Genomic DNA, 21,759 nt, shown 5'->3' with positions numbered 1-21,759 from the left:
TGTTATGCACATGTACAAATCCCCCATGACGAATGTGATCATTATGTACTACCAACATGTATTAATAGAAATAAAGAAAATTGTTTTAAAAAGAGAGGAGGAAGCCGGGCGTGGTGGTGCATGCCTGTAATCCCAGCACTGGTGAGGCTGAGGCAGGAGGATTGTTGTGAGTTCGAGGCCAGCCTGGGCCACAAAGTGAGTTCAAGGCCAGCCCGAACTGTATAACAAGACCCTGTCTCAAAAAAGACAAAAAAATAAAATAAAATAAAAAATAAAAAGAGAGGAGGGGAGAACCAGAAACAGGTTTCTTTAGAACTGGGAAGAACCAGAACTTGGAAGAACCAGGTGACACTGAAGTATAGGCAAGAGTGTATTTTAACTTTCCCTTCTTTTATATACACTGACCTTTCCCTCACCTTCTTTCTTCCCAAGGAACAACAGGTGGATCACAAACAGAGCTTCTCCCTTCCTAGTGTGGATGGGCAGAAACTGTACACATTCCGGGTTCGGAGCCGCTTTAACCCACTCTGTGGAAGTGCTCAGCACTGGAGTGAATGGAGCCGCCCCATCTACTGGGGCAGCAATACTTCAAAGGGTAAAATGGACCAAATACAAGATCCCAGTCCTTGAGCTCAGCACCCCAGCCTTTCTAACACCATTGTCTTTTGCTCTGCCTCCCTACCCCTAAGCCCCCAAACATCTTCCCTTCTCCTCCCTTCCCTTCCCTTCCCTTCCCTTCCCTCCCCTCCCCTCTCCTTCCCTCCTCTCCTCTTCTCCTTATTCTTTTCAGAAACTATGTACATGCTAGATAAAAGGCTGTGCAGTAGAGGACCCAGCACACTCGATGTTGGCTGCTTGCGGATAATAGGCTAATTGGAGGTGCAAGCAGGTTGTCACCAAGGTGCCCGTGGTGGGGGTGGGAGAAGGATGTGGCCCAGTAGGGGCAGGGTCTGCTCTGCACCTCTCCCTTCCCGCTCTGATTATTAGCTGTTGCTGAAATGCAGCCGAGGCTCTGCGCAGAGCCACCTACAGTAGCACTAAGCGAGCTGTGCCCTGCATCGTAATCACCCGGTTAAGGCCCCACACAGCAGCCTCTGGAATGGGTCCACGCTGAGCCCCCAGCGTGTGCATAAAGAAGTCTTTAACCCGCAGTGGGTGGCTGGAGGGGACCAGGGAGGCAGGCCTGCTGAACGTGAGTAGAGTATGCACGCTTAGTTCAAAGCCAAGGGTTCCCAGCCCTGCCCTCCGCACTTCGATTTGACTGGAAGCAGGGCTCCTTGGCAGGCAGAAATGGGGAAGAGCCCCCCTCTTTCTGAGAGGGGGCCGTGCAGCCTCTTAGAAATACCCACTGGCTGGCAGGCATGGGTCTGTTTAGAGTGAGGATGGCAGCCCTTGATGGGGGGACCTTGCTGGCAGCATAGTGTTTGAGCTCCTTCCAACAACGCCCAGCGAAGGGCGCTTTTGCCTTCTGGTTACTTACACCTAAGAGGGCAGTGGTATTCTGCCTTGGTGAGCTCCCTAGGTCCTTTAAATTTGCACATTTGTCACCTCAAGAGTAATTCGTTGCCTGTTCAGATCCTGCTACCTGCTATAAGTACGCATGTCTGCCTCCCGCTGTGTTTCTGCTGGCGTCTGCATCTACCACAATCTGTGTTCTCATCTCGTGATCAGGGCGGCCTCTCTGGTGGCCCATCTCTGCTTCCCCTTGAGGCTTATGCGCACCTTGCCCCTACCACCGAGAGTCTGAACAGTCCTCCGCCCAGAATCCCGGCTTTACCAAGCCCTCCCAGGCTTGGTGCACACTTGTCTCGGTGCAAAATCCCTCCGCCCATCTGTGTGTGGGTCCTGGTTCTCCAGGCTTCCCGAATGGTGTCCTTTTCTCTTGCCACCTATTTTTAAAAGGTTATCTTTCTGAAGCTTCACATTCTTCCTTTCCTGCGAGCAGGGTAAGCTGTCTCCCCTTGACCCTCAGCTGGATCTGCTAGGACTGCTAACATATCATTTGTCCCAGTCCTTCTTGTTCCTGTCCTGTGTGCCATGTTGGGGGCAAAGACTGTCCACGTCCACTAGCACTTTTTTGTAGTGAAGGAAGTCGTTGTTCTAATGCTTATGGCTGTTGAGCATTAGAGATGTAGCTGCTGAAGCTGAGGAGCTGAATTCTTAATTGCACTTAATTTTAATTAATATAAATTTGAATTTGAGTAGTCAAATGTGCCTGGTGACTATTGGTCATTACAGAAGCATATCTTGCTTATTTTTATACTTTCAAAGGCCCCAGCCGAGGGGTCTGGCCCACAGGAGAAGACTGATAAATACATTGTGCTGCAGAATGAAACAGAAATCACTTAGGTATAGAGATGTGATGTTGGCTTGTGTGTTCTTTGTCTATTTTCCATGCAATTTGATTTTTAAGTTAATAGATTATATACTTGAGCACTGCCAATGCTTTGGGGGATAGAGACATGAATAAGACACAGTCTCTGCCTTCAAGGAACTTAACCCTAATGGGTAAATATCAAGTGATAATAGGAAGCGGAATGCATTAAAGTGCCACTGTTGAGGAATAGTTTATATCTTGGGTAAGCATAGAGAAAGGAGTTTGGGGTGGTAACAGAGGGTTGAGGTGGTGCTATAGTGTGTTTATTCCTCAATTCAGGAAATATTGACTGCATATCACATATGACCCAGAGAGTAGGAGTACATCTGTGAACAACATGGACAGCATCCCTGGGCTCACCCATTATTTTCTGGTGGGAGGGAGACCAGGGTGATAAGTAAAATAAGTACTTCCTCAGTGAGTTGGAAGATGGGAAGGCAGGGAGAGTGGAGGGAGTGCTGGGGTGTGGGTGGGGTTGAATTTGAAGGAGGGTGGTCAAGGAAGGCCTAGAGGTGAAAGTGACATTTCAGGGAAGACACTGAGGCTGAAGCTTGAGGGCTTGGGGAGCTGCGGTAGGAGCAGAACATTGCTGGGCATGGGGCAGCCTAAGAAGTGGAGGTGTGTGCCATGGGCAGAGCTGATGGCTGAGCTGGGGTGGTGGCGAGAAGATCAGGAAGACAAGACTTCGAAGGAGGCTTGGAAGCTGGAGACCAAAGGGTCAGAATGGTGCTGATGACTGTCAGCGTCTCTGCAGTTGTTCTGTCTCCCTGACTGAGACATCAGCCCCTTGAGGACAGCATTTCCCTTACAACTCCGGTCCTTTCCTTCTTTCCACAAGGATTTAGTCCAAGTAGCTGTTCCTGGAGTGGAGTTAAAGAGACAGTTAAAATGAACCCAGGTTGCCTGTGATGAGATTTTTGAAAAAGTCTGATCAGGATGCCTGATCAGCACCTCATCTCGGTTCGCTGTACCTGCCGCAGAGTGGCTCTTACTTTGTTTCTAGTCTGTTTCAGCTCAGGTGGAGTCCTGTGCCCTGGGGGCTCAGTCACTCTGATGAGCACATTCCATCTCACCTGGATGAGCTTCAGGACTCAGAAGGTTTGGGGGAGCCAGGGCCTGTGGACAGCAAGCAGGAACAGGGCGGAAGACCAAGCAGGCCTTTTAGAAGGACAGGATTTATGGTCAGGGAGAGGAATGCCTCATTTCCCAGCAAGTGTGGAGACCCAGAGACTTGATGGCTGGACAGGAAATGAGTTGTCCTGAGCCGCAGATGCCACTTGGAGAACAACTGTGCGAGATGATCATACTTTCAGTTGGATCCTGAGTTGCAAGAATTCAGATTTTGCCTAGGAAGACATAAAGAGCCTTTGTGAAGGGCAAGAAAGGGCTCTTAAAATAGGTTGCTTATCAGCCTGGGTTAAGGCAGCTGCTTGGAACTTATTGACTGGTTACCCTTTGTCCACGGGATGAAGTCCAATCTCCTCAGTCATGGTCTGCAAGATTTCTTATAATACAGCCCTTGCCCGTGTCTCCATCTTTTTCAACCAGCAGACCCTCCTTTTTACTTGCTTTCTAGCATTGCTAGACTTCTAGTGTCTGGAACAAGCTATGATATTTCATGCCATTCGGCCTCTGCCTGCCCTTCTCTCTTGTTTTCTTGAAATACTCCTGCTGATCCTTTAAAACCTTAGTCAGGCCTCCCCTTTTTGATGCCTTCCCTGACTGAGATGACAGAACTCATCATACTTCTCTCTCCCTCTTTTGCATACTTAAGCCATTATGAGAACTAAATGTTTTAGATTGGGACCCCAGGGCACAGTAGGAACTAGTTACTCATGAAGGGTTGATGTTAAGGAATTAATCAAGGGAAACAGACGATGAAAATTGTCGGTAAATCTGAATGCCAGTGGTTTCAGGCTCCTCCCCTATTTAACAATACCTTATAACTGATTTCTTATCAGGAGTCCCCAGTCCTTTTTATATAGAAAGGTGCCCCTGTCCAACGGCCAGCTTCTGACTCAGTGTAGCAGGACCCACTGATTGAGGTGCTTTCTGCCTGTGTCCTCAGAGGCTGTTGTACAGAGCTCTGGCCAGCTGTTTGTCTTAGGAACAAAGCCCTTTATCTCCTGAGAGCTTGTGCCATAAGGAGAGTAAGGATTTCCCAAGAGGAAAGAGAGGAGACAGTGGGGTACCCAGGGACTTTTAATCATCCACAGAGTGATTCATTCAAACCATGCCTGCTGAGTGCTTACCGTGTACCAGGCATTTTTCAGGTGCTGGGAATCCAGGGGTGAACGAAACAGGCAGAAGCCCCTCACTCCATTCTGGGGGTGATCTCAGCCCTCCCTTTGGAAGCTCCTGTTTTGAAGAGGCATCCTGACCGTGTGGATTTGACTGTGAGCTCCTGTCCCAGGACCTCAGCCAGTGTCTATGGAGGGAATGATGAATGATGTTGTGGGAGGGATAAAGTTTAGCCTGGCAAATAGTTCTTCCCTGAGAAGGGGACTCATTTCATAAAGCATTTGCCAGGTGTAGGGTGATTTCTCCTTAGAAGACTTGGTCTTTCTGGCAGAAATGCCCCTCAGAGAGAGCCAGGCACCAATCGCTGGGCAGTGTGTCCAGTTTGACAGCTCTCCGGAGTGAACTGCAAAATGAGCCCTCCTTGCTTTGGCTGACAGCTATGACTCCCCTGTTGCCTCTTTGCCTTAATAAACAGCCAGCCCAGACCAGTTAGCTGGGTTGGGCATGCTGGGGAACATATCTCTCCCTTGTCTCCTTTTTGCTGTCTGGTTGGCCTCATGCAAGCGTTTTCAATAGAACAGACATCGTGGCTATAAAACATCTGTAACTCTGCACATTTAGTAAAGTTCCTCATGGACCCAGCTCTGTTTGATTGGTGATATTTTTGCTGCAACTGTTGTTTCCTTTTCCCTCTGTTTATCCCAGTGGAAAATAAAGTTTGCTTTTATGTGAGGATTTATAGAAATACGTTTCTGGCATGAGGAGAACATGGATGTATTAGGATATTGGTATAGCAGAAAAATATTACCTCTAAGGCATGGACAGCTTTATCTCTCATCTAGAATGATCTTCCTAATGGGAAACAGTCTGTTTCTCTCCAGAGGGAAAGCAGCTGCCTAGGTTAAGGCAGATAAAGATACTGCCTTGTAGTCGCCGGGGTGACATCCTTTTTGCTGGGGCATCCTCAACCCTTGAAATACCTAGGTTGCCAGGCACCACTGTAGAAGTGAGCTGATCAGAGAGATGTCCAGGAAACCCAAGAGAAGCAGCACTGATGATAATTAGCTATTGCATTTAGAGTGTAATTCATGCCTTTCCCAAGTGCTTGTCCCTCTGTTGTTAAGCCTGTGTGACAGGCAAGGAAGGTTTGATCCTCATTCACAGACAGACAGACAGAGGTAAGGTCACTGGTGGTGGACAGAGGAAGAGGAATTGATTGTGTACCCGGCATTCCAGCCCCATGTGAAGCATGTCTCATGTGTCTGCCCTTTTAATTTGATTTGGTAGAACAAGCAACTGAAGTTGAGAGAAGCTTGATTGCTTGCTGTGATCACTTAGTAAGTGCATGACAGAATTGGGTGTTCCCAGTTCCTCCTCTTTCCACTCCATGTGGCCTGCCTGCTCCTACACCTCCAAATTAAGTGCTCTTTTCAGCCTCTGTGACTCTGTTGGTTGTAGAAAAATCACCACCCATTATGTGAGGAGTAAGAAATGCAACAAAAGATAGAGACTTGCTCGTGTGTATCTTGACTTCTGTCTTTGGGTTCCCCCTCGTCCCCCTGGAAGTTACTTATGAAGAGTGGGGGATCCCATTAGCGTATCCTGAGGGGAGGGGCAAGATTTGTTTGTTTGTTTTCTGACAGGTAAATTTATGACTTAACAGAGGGCCGAGTGTTTCAGCCACCACTGTGCCAAGGGTGGCTGCAGTGCTTATCTCGCCTGATGTCTCCCCTCTGCCCCACCTTTCCTTCTAACTGGGATGGTTCTGGGAGAGCAGAATAGCACAGCAGGAAGAACCTGCCTGTGGATGGCAGGTTGACTTTAGGCCGCTTGCTGGTCACCAGGACTGCTATCCAGGTCCCTTCCTCCTGGTTCAGACCTTTCTTTGACCTGAACCAGCATCTAAGCAAAGTGCCGTCTGAATGACTCAGGGTCTAGGCTTCCATCCCCAACATCTCTCCTTTTCTCCTTAGCAACCAAATGGAAACGTCAGTCCCTTGTTTAAACCCCATGGAGATTCTGCCTCCTTGGTATGCCTTACCCTCCTCTCCTGCTTGTATTCTACAGCACTAGCAGCCCTGTGCCGGATGTTGAAGATGCTCCATCCTCAGCTTGGGGGCCTTTCTCTCTTCCCTTTCTGAGTGGTCCCTGCTGACCTTCAAACCACAGTTCAGGCCCTGTGCCCCAAAGTGAGCCTCTCGCTTGACTGTAGCATCTTTGAAGCATTGACTTTATGTCCATCGAGCCTAGCACAGAAAGTGGCACATATGAAGTCTGCAAAGCACTTTGGAGAGAGAATGAATGAATGAGCATAGCTTGCTACCATTGGTTCTCTTCTGCCATTCATCTTTTACCCTCTTGATGTACATCTCAATCTTCTGGGATTTTCCGCACACGTTTTGGGAGCACCTGCTACAGACAGGCCAGGTGCTTTAATGTGCTTATCCCTTGGGGTGTGTTAGAGGAGCTCCCCAGCGAGGAGGTATTGCCCCCTCTGCAGTGCACAGCTGGGGAAGGGGCCAGGTTGGGACTCTGGCTCAGTACTCCCCGGCTCACACCCCCAGTTCTTTCTGCTCATCTGTATCTTTTCTCCCTTTGTGCTTGGTAAGCGGATTGATGGAAAAGAATCTTTGCTTTTGTTGCACTCTCCACTCGCGATCTTTTCTCACCAGGATGGCAGAAACAGCTTCTTGGAGGGCCCTGGCTACATGTTAGGATCTTCTGGGGAGATCTTAAAAAATACTAATGTCTGATCTTCCCTGTGAACCTATGAGACTGGAGTCCCTGAGGGTGGGGCCCCGGGCATCAGTCCGGTTGGTGCTGAGGATTCCCAAGGCTATGCTAATTCATGACCTGGGCTGAGCAGCCCGTGCGCCCCAAGTAGCACTGCAGAGCAGCCTGCACTGTACTGTGGATGAGGTGAAATGGCTCATCAGGAGCTGATTGCCATGTACATCTAAAATATGGTAATGACGGTAATCAAGGCTAAGGGTTAAGGCTGCCATTTGTTCTTTTCACAAAATCAACTGGAGGGCTTGGGGGATGGGACACATTGGCTTTAGAACCTGTCTTCCAGCAAAGTGTTTCTTCTCTGTCTCTGAAGAAGAGCAGGTCAGATCACGGGTGAGGAGACAGGCCTTGTTTTTGCAGGTAGCTTGTGGATTAGTGGAGACGTGGGTTCTAGAAGTCCCCTCTTGGGCAGTCTTCCCTAGAGTCCTGTGGTGTCCCCTGGATCCTGTGTGTGAGGGTCCATAGTGATAGTGTGACCAGTGTGGCTTGGCATGGCCTCTTTCTAACTGGTTCCCAGGCTGTCCCCTGGTGTTGCCTCAGCGTCAGTGTGGAGGACAGAGGGCCTTCAAGATGGCAGGCAGAGGAATAGGTATTTACTTCCAGTTCCAGGAAAGTTTGCAACTCTGCACTTGGGTATGGAAGCTATCTCTCTGATAGTGGCTCCCCAGATAGCTGGTGGTGTTTTAGCAACACAGCCCTTTGGGGTGTGGGAAAAGTTGGTCTGATCTCATCACCAGGATTGCATGCTCACAAATCCTGCCATCGGTTCATGGCCCAGCTTCCACGTACATGAGAAGAGAGGCATTGCTCAGCCTGGAAATAGACTTCAGAGGTACGGGAGCCTCCAGAAGTGGGGAGCCCCACACACAGCCTGTGTGTGGAGACAGGAGCTCATGGCACTAGGTTTTCCTTAGTGCCTTTGGTGGAGGATATGGAAAACTCCTGGGGTCAGGGGTTGTTCTCAGGTATCCTTCCCCTTTGCTTGTCTCCATGTGTGTAACTTTGACCAGGGTCTTTGTCCATTTTCTGAAAAGGGGACAGTGAGGCTCAGAACTGTTAAGGAACTCAGTCCAACCTATGGTGACAGACCAGGGTCCATTATTTAGCACGTCTTAGTGTAGGCAAATGGACTTGAAAGTGCAAGCACCGGCAGGTTGATAGAAGACATTACTCCTTATTTTATTTAGTTCCTTTCTGTAGGCAAATTCACCTTGGGGCCTGTTGTTACTAATCCATGTCACCATTCCTAGGGTCCTACCCTTCCCTGTTGGATCATCCTGTGTATCTGCAGACTTTTACCCTGGATGTTTGAAGACTGAATCCATGCCAGCCCATCATCCTGTCTGGCCTGCTCTTTCCTACCTCTCTCTGAGATTCCGGAGAATCGGCTTTGGCTGCCTGTCTGTTGCTAGGGTCTGGAGGTGCCTCTGCTGTGTGTACAAATGAACAGCCTCCCCAGAGGCTGTTCATAGTAGTAAAACAATAGTAAAACAAAGGCTGCTTCCTTAATTTTACTTAATCCTACTCCTGTAAAAGATGATGGATGTTTGTTGCATCAATGTATTGGTGATTGTTTGGACTGGAGAAAGTCCCCGGAGTGAGCCTAGCTCACTGAGTGGTGAGCATTGGGTTGGGGCTTCCAAAATAATAGGGTCATGGGTGCTGTAACTTCAGGTGCAGAGCAGCTTGGGCACCTGTGGTTGGGATGCTGGCCAGCCAGCCACTTGTTCAGCCTTGGTTGATGCCTGGATCGTACTTCTTAATTTCCTGTGCTTTCCTAAGCAGCTCTCATCTCTGCACCTTTTTCTGCTACCTCTCCCGGTCCCCAATATGATTCAGTGCCACTGTCTAGGATATTACTCTCTGATACAATCTGTGAACAGGTCACCCTTGCGGCTACAGCTCTTCCCCAAGGGTGAAAGGAAGTAGTATTTTTTAAATGAGTCTGGGAGGGAGCCAGGCAGAGGTAGGATCATTTTATCATGCGAGCTCATCCTCCTATCTCTGAGTTACTGTTGTTTTAATCAGAGGTAATGTTGTAGCCTAACTATGTCATATAATTGTGTGTAAATTATATTCCAGCCCTATATAGATGATGGCTATTTTTTTTTTCCTTCCAATTTTAAAACTATTTAGAGGGAATGCCAAATTGTAGTTTGAACCCTAGTGCTCTTTGGCTAATAGCTCTAGACAGGGAGTGAGAACTCGGAGGAACATTCGAGGTTATATTTGTAATTAGTTTCTTCTGAAGTTAAATTAATTTTTGCAGTTGGCAACATAATATATTGTTACACCCTTTTCCAGTGGTCAGCTGGGGGTGAATTGAGCATGAGGGATGAGACGATGAGGAAGTGGAGCAGAGCAGCAGACCGGGCACTTTCTTGGGCCTTTGAGTTGACTTCAAGCCATTTTTACATTCAGATTCTTGGCTTACAGATCTCTCTGGCCTGTCCTTTATTTTTTGGATAGCTTTATTGAGGTAAAGATTCAAATGCCATACAATTGTACATCTACATATACAACTCAGTGGTTTTCAGGATATTCACAGGTATGTGTATCCATTCTCACAATTTTAGGACATTTTCACCACCTTAAAATGAAGCTGTTCACTCTAGGGAGCTGAGGCAGGAGGACTGCAAGTTCAGACCTAGGCTGGGCAACATAAGCAACTTAGCAAGATGCTCTTTAAAAATAAAGGGGGGTGGGGGAAAGGGCTGGTGATGTAGCTCAGTAGGAAGACCCATGGTTTAGTTCTCAGTACTGCAGGCAAAACAGTAGTAAACTGATAAACAAAAACCACTACTACCACTACCACAACAGCAAAAACAACACATACACACGCGTGTGCACACACACACACACACACACACACATATACACAAGAAAAAACCCTTTGACCATCACCCACTCTTTCTCGGCCTTAGGTAGCCACTCATCTCTTCTCTGTCACTATAGATTTCCCTGTGAATGGACTTTCAGATGACTGGAGCCATATAATACATGGTCTTTGATGACTGGCCTCTTCCATTTACAGGAGGTTTTCAAGTTCCATCCATCAGCACCCTTTCCTTTCTATGGCTGAGCATTATTCTGTCACGGGGATGTGCCACGTTTTGTTTATGCATTTATCCATGGAGGGCCGTGTGGGTTGTTCTGCTTTTCGGCTGTTATGAGCAATGCTGCCACGCATATTTGTGTAAGCTTGTGTAAGTCCTCTTGGGTGGAGGACTGTTTTCATTTCCCCACCCGGGAATGGGGTGGCTGGGTGAGATGATTGCTCTGTATCTGACCCTTTGAGGATCGGCCCAGACTATTTTGCAAAGGAGCTGAACCATTTTCCATCCCTACTAGTGAAACTTGGCCTTGCATTTTTGCATTTTTGGTTCACAATTGAAAAGAGCAAGGTTGCACACACTTGCTCCTTATGAGGTCCCCAGCCCCTGTTCCCCATTTGTGTCTTTCTGCTGGGAAGAAGGAAGTCGACACCATTGCAGTAGAAGGTGCAAGAGATGTCAGTGGACAAGAAAGCGGGGGACACGGGCTGCATCTTACCAGCTGCTAGTGCTATTGGATGCTTGATGTCCCCAAGCCTCTGTATCCTTACCTGGGAAGACAGGCTGGGGCCCATCATGGGACGCGAAGACAATGGAAGGTAACTTCTGGGAAGGGCAGAGAGCGCAGGCCTGGTCTACAGAAGGCTGTGGCAGGGTAGAGAACTCTGACCATGGAAGGAGACACCAGGAAAAGGCTTTTCTTCAAGGGAGGAACTTTCTCCTCTCTAGTTTTATGAGGAAGGAACCCACCTGTGTGTAAACCCTGGCTCTTCTTTGATGGTTTTGTCGAGGAGTGAACTCCTGGTTCAGCATTTGAATTGTTTGTGATACAGGCTTGTGTCACTTTGCCTCTTACAATAGAAACCTACTCCTTTGGCCCCGCTGCAGCAGGTGGTGGGTACAGTGGGTACAGCCTGCCATTCCTGAGAATGCAGAGTGGGAGTAACAGAGAATTTCCAGAGAATACACATGTGGGAGTAACAGCCTCCTCCTCTAGCCTTGGGGGCTTCTGTGGGAAATGTGGCTCCAACATCACCAATAAAAGGTGATGGGGAGGCAGGGGTGTCGCAGGGCCTGTGGAGGAGTAGGTCTTTGAATTCATTTCCTGGGGCTGCTGGAGCAGATGACCACACCATGGGGTTGTGTAAACAACAGTTCAGGAGTCCAGAAGTCTGAAATCAAGGTGGTAGCCGGGCTGGTTCCTTGTGGAGGCCCTAGGGGAAAGTCTGTTTCATGCCTCTCTGCTAGTGTCCATAGTTGGCCAGTAAACCACGGTCTGTATACACATTATTCTGATCTCTGTTCTCTCTCTCTGTCTCTATCTCTGTCTCTCTTGCTCTCTCCCCTTCTCTCCCTCTTCCCCCCTCTGCCTGCTTTCTTTCTTTTCAGTACTAGGGATTGAGGCCAGAACCTTCCTACTGAGCTATAGCAACACATACTGTTATTATTTTTTTCAGTCAAGGTCTTGCCGACTTCACAAAATTCTTAACTAATTACTTTGGCATTGATTCTCTTTCTTTTAAACAAGTTCATAGTCTGAGGTTCTGGGTGGACAAGAATTTGGGGGAAACCCTTTCAATCCACCATAGTCTCTTTCCTGCATCTGATCCTGAAAACGCTTGGAGAAGATTCCTAACACCTGACCTGTGTTCTAATCTTACACTAAGTGAGTTTTGCGAGTTTTGCCCCTGGATTCAGACGTGACGGTGGGAGTAATAAGGGCCGTGGCAATGACAGGGATGGTGGCAGTGAGGGTGGTGGGGATGGCAAGAGCTGTAGTTCGGTAGAAGGAGCAGGAGAGAAAGACAGAAAGGTCTCCCGGGAGAAATAAGAATTGTAGAGGGCGGGTCCCTTGAGAAATGGAGTCTGGAGTTCAGGGGCTCTGTGACCTCATTCAGCATTGTTGCCACACAGACTTGGATTAATTCTCTTGCAGACCCTCAGAGCTGTCATGTGGTGAGTAGCATGTAGTTTCATCCCTTCTTCTGAATTTGGTACTCATTGTCGCTTGATAGTGTAGAGTGACGGAGAGAGCCCTTGTCTGGGTTCCTAGGAAGTTGTCCTAACTGCCTTTAACGGGCACACGCTGCTTCAAGTTGGAACTTGAGTTTTCCATGTACACAATGGGGACTATGGGCTGGAAGGATTGCACGATCCCACCTGTGCTAGCACCCCAACACCCTTCCTGGGCCTGCTCTGCCATGGGCCCCCACAGGTGAAGAACTTCTGGAAACCAGCTGGTGCTCACATTTCCCTCCAAGGCGACTTTGAACTCTTTTCAGGGATGTGATAAAAACAAGAACTGCTTTGATTTCTGTGGGCCTCTCCCATACCCATTGAAGACTCTCCAGAGCCATTTCCTGCCTTTCCATGCATTTGTCAAAATGAAGAAATATTTGGGGTTTTTTGTTGTTTCATTTTGCTTTTCCTTTTGTGATTAACTGCTGAGTCTGAGCCAGTGGTGTTGGGGCTAATTTTCCCCTTACATCTCTTCTTGAAAGTAGTTTCTTTTTTCTAGCCGCCTTTCACCCCATTCTGATTTCAGTGCACACACACACACATATATACACACACAAACACACACACACCTACCCCATTTGCTTTGTCCTATTTTATAAAAATACAAACAGTGGCCCCACTCTGAGTCATCATTTCAGATAGAAGCACATTTTTTAAAAGAGAATTTTTGTACTTTAAAAAGCAAAGCCTGCTCTCCGGCTGGAGGCAGGAAGGTGGGGTGTCTTTGCAGCTGTAGTTAGCAGCTGGCTTCGGCCAGTTCTTACGTGTAAACAGCAATTTTCCGAACTGGCATGGGTGCTGGGGCTTTCTTTTTGGAGCCAAGGGGTGTGTGGAGAGCAGTGTGTTTAGTTAAATTACTGGTCTAGATGCAAAACTCTGCAGCAGGGATTTGTGAGGGCTTGACCACTCCCTGCTTGCATGTGCACCCAGGAAAGACTGCGCGCGCGCACGCGCACACACACACACACACACACACACACACACACACACGAGTACCTTGCTTCCTGGAATGACATCCTTTAAACCCTAAACTGTAAATTTGGGGCATCTTACGGGAGCTGTAGCTCCAGAGGATGCAGGCCTGTTGGGTCGGTGTCTGGTGTCCCTAACAGTGGGAAGCACTCACATTCCAAAGTGTCTCCTGCAACCCCTACACTAAAAAGCCCCGGCAGAGGAAGTTTGAGATCAGCTGCCTAGTGTAGTTTTGACTGAGCTCTCTGCAGAGCTCTTCCCATCCCAGTGCTTTGTGGAAGTCAGGCAGCGTTGTGTGTATGGGGTGGAGCTGCAGTTACCCTGAGTGTGCAGTGCATACTCACATGCATGCGTACACACACTCACACACGCACGCTCACATGAGTGCATTGCCTGATATATGTAGGGATTGGAAGACCTCCGTTTAGTTCCGCTGAGAGACTGGATGGGGTATCCCAGCCTCCCCTCGCTTTCCTGCCCTCCGCAGTAGCCATGGAGATGGAGGAGAAATGGAGAAAGGAATGTGCGATTCTAGGGTCCTCTGCCTTCCACATCCCTCACCAGAATGCAAATCACCGAGCAGTCCACAGCCCATTTAACAGTCATGGCATTGGGATGAGAGAGGCAGTCACCCCCCATTCAATGTAGCATGGCCCCCTAGGGGAGAGGTCACCCCCAGCTGTCTTCCCTTCTTCCAAAGCCAAGACATCGGTGAGCAGCTAACCAAGTGTCGTACATCTCACTGGCCTTTCACGTTCGGAAGGTTTTGATTAAACGTGTTTCCTTCTAGTGTTTGCTGAAGAGTGGGATCCATCACTGTATCTGAGCTGGTTCCCAGAGAGGATGTTTTACTCACTTGGACACTGTGGTGCATTGTCTGAGGCCTGGGATTTTTCATCCTTCTAAAAAAATATGTTTTAAAGGTTTTTTGGGACAGTGTAGATTTATTACTGGGTGTCTGCCTCCGTGTGTAGGGCTCTGTCTTGGCATGTTTATGGCGGCAAGGTGACAGGAGAGGTTGTATAAAGAGACCTTTTCATTTAACCAGTTTGTTATGGCTTGTGTCTAGATGTCCCCCCAAAGCCTCATGAGGTCATAGGTGGGGCTTTCTCAGAGGTGGCTGGATCTAGAGTGTGTGACGCTAGGATCGCTTCATGGTGCAGTGCTAGGCTCAAGAGCACTAGGATTAAGGGTGTGAGTGCTGCCCACCCTAAGTAGCCTGGATAAGATATAAGGGACAAAAAGAGCTGTGGTTGACCCTTGTTGCTTTTGCTACCTTGTGGGCACCATGAACTGTTTTCCTCTGTAATGCCTCTTTGCCAAGCCACCTGTCTTGAAGCCAGCCGAGTATGAACTGAAACCTCTATAAACTGGGCTAAATAAACCTTTCCCCCAGAACTTTGGATGTCAGGTATTTTGTCTCAGCAGTGAGAGAAAAGTAACTAAGACAAGGTCCTTGGGAATGGAAATTCTGTTGACTCCTGCAGTTTGGGATGGAGTTGTGGTAGCTGTTTCATTCCCTGGGTCCACATAGATGTGTGGAATATAGACAGGGTTTGCTCCAGACCCTCCCGCCTGACTAAACAACACAGAAACGAGGCTGTGAGGTTCCTGTACTAGAATGCCTCTCCCAGGTTTCTCCAAGTTGAGAGCGCCGCTAGTGCATGTTTGTAGATCACGTTAGAGTTTCTTTACAGTTACTTAATTACTTGGCTGGGGTTTAAAAAAAGTAGAAATGAAAAATCTAAAATTAAACTATTGGGAGTCTTTGCACATCTGAAACTGTCTAGAGATGCAGGAGAGTGTTTTTGAAGCTACACTGGAAGAGAACAGGGCAGTAGTTGTTTCTCAGAGCCTTGTGTATAATGTGTCTTTCTGATGCACAATTATTCTGAGCTTAAAGGGCGAATTTGGTAATTGACTTTGGATTAAGTTGTAGTGACCATTTATTTATCACTACACCATGTCCTGCTGGACCCTCTGGGATATATTATTTAATTTAGCCCTATTGGAAACATTGGGTGAGAGGCTAGTTATGATATCTACCTTTCACAGTGGGTTGGATTCCATGTTTTATTGGAGTATGAGCTTCAGCACCTAGTCTTAATGTACCTGTTGAGTGAATGCATTAGGAAAGTTGGGTTAATACGATACAGGGTGGTGACGAGTGAGTGTGGGGAGATTTAAAGCTGGAGAAGGCCAGACAGAGTTGCACTGTTCCGGTAACCTTGACCTATCAGAGAGCCTAAGGCACAGGTGAGCAGAGAGATGGACAGTAAGGGGCAAAAGCTCTAGGTGCCATCGTAACTGTCACACTCTTGGATTCCTGAGGTTCTGTGGCAGGTGGGACCTTGGGGTTCCATCTAGCACCTCTTGGAGCAGAAGAGAAAACCCAGACCTGGAGAACTGAGTCCCTGATAGTGGCACAAGTAGGATTAGACGGTGACTTTTCAGAGCCTTTTTTCTCCCTGTAGTTCACTCAGAATTTCCAGGTTTCACTGAGGTGCTCTGTGGGAGGTGTTGGTTCATTCGTTCCCTTGAACACATCAGCAGCGTCTTGGTGATACAGTGATGCAGGTGGTGGTGGCCCATGTGGCATCCGACATCTATTTGTAATAGCTATAGATAGCACCGTGCATATAGCACCCAAATTGTGGAGACCCCGCACCCATTGAATTTAATTGTTTCACTTTGACATTAAAACAAAACCAACATGGAGCTTAAACTCAGTCTTCAGAGTGAAGCCTATTTCCTTAATTTTTGGATCCTACACATAAGACTCTTGGTCCCTGCCCCTAGCAGTTTATATCATGGAGTTTTCTTCTCCCTTCGCCTTGAAACTGGTGGGGTTCCCAAATGTGGCTTCTTTTTTGCATTTACTAAGAGTTCATGGGGGCTGATGTGTGCTAATCATGTGCTTGGCATTGCAAATAATTCTGGGAGCAGTCAGGAGTCATCTGTCTGGAGGAGGAAGGTGGTAGAGATCACCACAAGTGGGATGTGGATGCCGTGTTAGGGGCCTTTTGAGGAGGGAGGAATAGCTCCTGGCTGGGACAAGTAGGTATTTTGTCTTGTTTTCTTTTTGAGACAGGGTCTTGCTTTGCAGGTCAACCTAGCCTTGAACTCATTTTGTAGCCCAGGCTGGCCTCAAACTCACATCAATCCTCCTGCCTCAGCCTCCCAAGTGCTGAGATTACAGGGGTTGTGCCACCATGCCCGGCTGGTATTTTGAGTTTTGGAGAAGGTTGTGGGACCTCGGAGGTGACAACTTGCTGTTGGGGGGAGACGCAGGATTGAAGAGGTGTCCCAGAGAGCAGGACCTGGGAGAACAAAGGTGTGGAGACCTAGGGTTCAATGTGGCTTGACTGAGCCTAACCTGAATTACTGTGAATTACACAAAATCCAGAGGAAAAAGAGTGGGACAGAGCTTGCAGGATGGTCTCTGGCTGCAGGTCAGCATCTGTGTGGTTTACTCACACACGCTAGCACCACAACAGCTGAGCACAGACAAACCACACTTAGTTTTGAATTATGTGTACAATTTTTATTCTTTCATGGCATTGGGAAATGGAGCCCCAGGGCGCTCTACCACTGAACTACACTTCCAGTCCTTTTTATCTTGAGGCAGGTGCTCACTAGGTTGCAAAGGCTGGCCTCAAACTTGTGATCCTCCTTGCCTCAGCCCACCAAGTAGCTGATGTTATAGGTGTGCACCACTGTATCCAGCTCTGTGTGAAGTTCTTTTTACTAAGGTTTTGTTGGTACTTTCTGGGTAGTAGTTGGAATGTATTTAGTTCTGTTTTGTGTGCATCCGTTAGGTTTAAATAACTTGATATGGGATTTTTCTCCATAGGTTAGTACATCAGAATGTCTGTAGCTACTAAGGTCCGAAGTCCCTGTGTGCCTTCAAACTTCTAGGCAGCAGGCTGAATGCCTAAGATATGCAGAGAAGCTGTCTCTAGCATCCTTAAGACATCCAACAGCCTGGTCCACACAAATTGCGTAGATCTAAAGTGGTCTTCTTAGAGAAATGTGGAGTGCAGCTTGTTTCAGCATCTTATCAAGCCCTGCTTCCGATAACCTGGTTAACCTGTGCCCTTCTCTCGTCATTTCTTGCAGATGGTCACAAGAACAAAGAAAATATTTGTAGGCGGATTATCTGCGAACACAGTAGTGGAAGATGTAAAGCAATATTTTGAGCAGTTTGGCAAGGTAAGCGCTGCGCAGGATTGGACAGCATACACCAGAGGTGGCCTGATCGCTCCTTAGGACGGGCTTCTGTGGCCCCTGCCTCTGTCACAGCTGTGTTCTAAAGAACCTCACCCTTGAACTTGGCTATCGTGATTTCAGTGAAATTCAGCAGGGGCTGCAATGGACGAGGCCAGCTCCTTGTCAGCACAGTGCGCATGCGCCTGTGGGAGCTGGCGGAGTGGTTATTCAGTGTGGGTTTGCTGGTGTGGGGTCTGGGCTGGGAGCAGGGCGGTGGTCACGACTCACAGGATGGGGCCAGAGGCCTGCGAACCGGACTGGCCCACCTCATTCTGTGTCTTTCTGGAAAATGCGTTGAGAGGCGCAGCTCCCTGGGGCCTTTGACAGCTCAGCTGTCCCCTGTGCAGTGCCCAAGGAGACCGGGAAAGATGCTGGCCAGTGCCTGTCAGTGCTTTCTGACCTGAGGACCTGTGAGAGAGCAGCGAGATGATCCCCTGGCTCTACTGCCGGAACAGGCTGGAGCCAAGAGCCCCAGATCAGCAGGAAACCGAGGGGCCGAGGTATACGCATGACAGATGGAGGATCAGATGGACAGATACAGTGAGCAGCCATGGGTGATGTGCTTAAGTCAGCCTCTTTCCAGCTGGAGCTGGGGCACGGCCCTTCCTGAGGGCTCTGTCACCTGGGGGCCTGGCCCTTGTTGGCTCTGTGTGGCTTCTCCCCTCTGGCTCCAGTGGCAGATCCAAGGAAGCTGGAGGGTGAGGGCTGAGCCGGCTTTCTGCACCTTTGAGGAAGTGTGAGCGCTGTCCTGGGAGCCTGGGTGCGGGACAGTGTCCTTCTGCGCCGGTCTGCGTCTTCCCTTTCAAAGGGCTGACGTGGCATCCTCAGAAGACGCCGTGCCGGTTCTTAGTTCCGTTGCTCATTTACTCCCACGATGGCTGTCATGCCTTGCATAGGGAGAAGGAGGCACTGCCGCCCACGGGCCAGCCTGGAGGTTCTGTGCTTTGATTTGTGTGCCACAGGCGATGGGCAGCTGTGACTCCATCTCCTAGGTGAGAGCCGGGACCTTTGTTTAGCTTCCAGATGGGGGTTTTCCGGTCTTGTGTTTATCAGAGACCACAGCCCTTTGGCACTGCATTCTTTCAGGCCGGTTCTAAGGAACAGGCAAGTGTGTCAGTGACCACACGTGTCCAGCGCCTCTCTCCCAGTGATTTAAAGCCCTAAGGAGATTTGCCATCACCCGGCTCCACCCTACCCGGGGAGAGGGAGTGGAAATAATGAAATGAGACAAGCTCGTCTTGCATAATGGGCAGCTGTGGAGGGTAGGCCTTTGTTACCGTCTTCCTGCCCTTAAAACAAGTCCAAGGGTAGTGTTTGCAAACAGGAGATGGGATTTCTTTTTCGAGCCATAACCTGTCTTGGAATCTCATGGGCCTACCTGTAGGTGTGAGGGGAGTTGATGCTGCCTAACTGTTAGAGTATTCCAGACAGGCACACACTTGCCAACGCACAGTACATCTCTGCACACCGCCACCCCCACCCCGCACCTTGGTTGCTTGTCTCTATTTCCCTCCCTCCTCCCTCCCCCGTTTCCTTCTGCTTGTCTTCTGCTGTTTTTCATGAGCACTTACAGTCATGACCCCATATGCCAGCAGTGGGATGCTCCGCAAGCTTTGGCCGTGCCCATGACAGCACCCGTCCCTGCCCTGAGAACAGTTGTCCTTTTGTCTGGGAAGCAGTCACAGACTGTCTTTCCCGGCGTGGCACTTGTCTAATGCAGCTCAGTTAGTTTTGCAGTGATGTGTGTGGATTCCGGCAGGATGTGTAAACTTACCAAGTGCTTCATTCAAGGACTAAGGAGGCTTTTGAATGTATCAGAACCATAACAGTCTCTCTGCTCATGTGGTAGTAGCTTGTTTCATACATATGCTCTGCTTATTTTCTGAGTCTGTCTTCAGAGGAGCTTGTTTTGAGTTTGCTGGTGGCTGGTATAACATCTGTGGCCCCTTGGGCAGGGCTCACCACCTCTTGGGATTCTGGTGTCATTCATTTGAATCCAGAATGATCAAAGTAGGGAGAATCTGCTGCTAGGCCTTAGGGCTGTGAGAAAATCTAGCAAGTGAGAAAGGAGGTAACAGATAAATTGATGAGCTGTCTCTGCCCCTCAGTAGTTTATATTCTGGTTGAAGGAAGCAGGACATGCATTCGAGCACACACACAGAGGCACACATGATCGCACATGCTTGAGATACACTCACATATAGGTACACACATATGTACATGTGAAGTTGTTTGGGGCTGTCTTGTAGCCAGATGCAGATTAGTGAGGTGTAAATTCTGTTATTTATAACGAGTGCTCCTTCAGTGTCAAATTCTGGGCCAGGCCTTCAGCTTCCATTATCTTGTGTCATTTTTCTGTGGGAGGCTGCTAGTGGCATTCCCAGGTTGCGTATTGTTTCATGGGGTCTGGGTAGGACTGTGTCTTCAGCTCAAGGTCATAGATTCCTGAGAGGTAGAGCTAGATGCAGGCTTCTCCTTCCCAGGGTTGCCTGATAAGAGAACTAACAAGGTTCTGGGCCCTGGTCCCATGCTGCCCAATCCCCAGGATGGGCTTAAGGTGGGAAAGCTGCAAAGGAGCAGAAGGGACAGTGTCCCTTCAGTGTGCCTGGGGCAGCAGTATCGAGGACCTTGGACATTTACCTCCTCTTTCCACCTGCACAGTGGATGTTGGTAAAATCCAGCCCTTTTTTGCAAAGGTGGACGGTAAGGGTCAGGGAGCAAAGTCAGCCAAGGTGACCCAGGTAAGGCAGTGTAAGAGCCAGAGTCCACAAGCTACTTCCTCTTCCTCTGCCTCTAGGACTCTGCGCCATCCCACAGCCTCCACGTAGGGTACGCCACTTTTTGGGTTCCCCTCACTGTCATTCCCCTCTTCTGCCTCTTCCCATCCTGCCTGTGTGGCAGCTGCTCCAACTGTTTATTTCAGGTGGCAATCAAGATGGCAAGACTGTTATCAAGGGGCTGAGCTAAGGGAGTTTAAATATGTCATTACTGTAAGTGGAGTGGGTACAGAATGACACACCGAGAGCTTGAAATAACTCAAATTGGAGCCTTGTAAACCCTTTTGTGCTTCTGTCCCACCTTCCTCACAGAGGGCTTCGCCCTCAGGTTAGAGACCTCGCCACTTGTTTATGTCAAAATGAGATCATGGAGTGTGGCTATTGGTGCAGGATGCGGCTAACTTAGGTGGCCGCCCTTCCCGCTGGGTAGCTGTCCGGTGGGTCTTTGGAGAAAGAAAGGGTCGGGTAGAAAGCTAGTCCAGCCCTTCCTACTGAGCCTGACAGTGGGATGGGTTATGTATTCTGTGACACTGTGATGGGTTATGTGTTCATGGGCCTCAGTTTCTTTTCTGAGGGAAGGAGTTGAAAAACTTACAGGGTTGACAAACTTGCCAAGATAGTAGTAAACCTTTCTGGCTGTGCAAACCGTATGCGCTTTCTTGCAGCTACTCACTTCTGCTGCTGGAGGGTGAAAGCGCCCATAATCAGCGCGTAAGCGGATGGGTGTGGTTATGCACAGTATAAAACTTGATTTATAAAAAGAGATGGCAGCTTGGATTTGGCCTGTGGGCCGCAGTTTGCTGACCCCTGGGTAGAATTAGTTCTAAGGAACTTTTATGCTTGGAAAATCAGTAAGGTTAAAAAAAAATGTTTAAATATAAGTAGATTATAATTCAAGATATCTATAGACCGTAACCTAAACACTACATTATCAGAGGTGGTGAGCCTGGTATATAATAAGCAAAACCATCTTCACCATGTTAGAGTTTATTTCTGGACTTCGTGATGCAGGAAAAGTGATGGGATTCTTCATTTGGGAAAAGGCACTATTTATAAGCTGGAATCCTCATCCTATGAGAAAGGCCCGGAAAAAGCATGTAGCTACTTCCATCTTTCTGTTTCATGTGCTAGACAAAATCGCTGAAACTTGGGATCATAGGGTTCAGATTTTAGTATGAAGATACTTCTACTGTGTGTTAATATTTCTGAATTAGAGTTCTGTGCGCTTAGTGCCAGGCCTTGAATGCCTCTTAAAATGTGC

The 21,759-nt window shown here is 48.4% G+C and overlaps 1 protein-coding gene across 11 annotated transcripts in view; it reads left to right on the top strand.

Annotated features, from left to right (window-relative positions):
* Positions 1 to 21,759, top strand: part of Msi2 (musashi RNA-binding protein 2) — a 426,832-nt gene that overhangs the window by 171,360 nt on the left and 233,713 nt on the right. For 10 of the 11 annotated variants that reach the window (XM_013519250.1, XM_013519251.1, XM_013519248.1 and 7 more), the window contains one exon: positions 17,572 to 17,664. The exons of the other annotated variant lie outside the window; for it this stretch is intronic. In XM_013519250.1, coding sequence (XP_013374704.1) covers positions 17,572 to 17,664 — 93 coding nt within the window. The remainder of the gene's footprint in view (positions 1 to 17,571; positions 17,665 to 21,759) is intronic. 11 annotated transcript variants of the gene reach the window in all.

The sequence above is a fragment of the Chinchilla lanigera genome, unplaced genomic scaffold (assembly GCF_000276665.1).
Source record: "Chinchilla lanigera isolate Chin_1 unplaced genomic scaffold, ChiLan1.0 scaffold00050, whole genome shotgun sequence".
Classification (NCBI taxonomy): domain Eukaryota; kingdom Metazoa; phylum Chordata; class Mammalia; order Rodentia; family Chinchillidae; genus Chinchilla; species Chinchilla lanigera.
The sequence above is the reverse complement of the archived record's forward strand: the minus strand, read 5'-3'. Positions and strand labels throughout refer to the sequence as shown.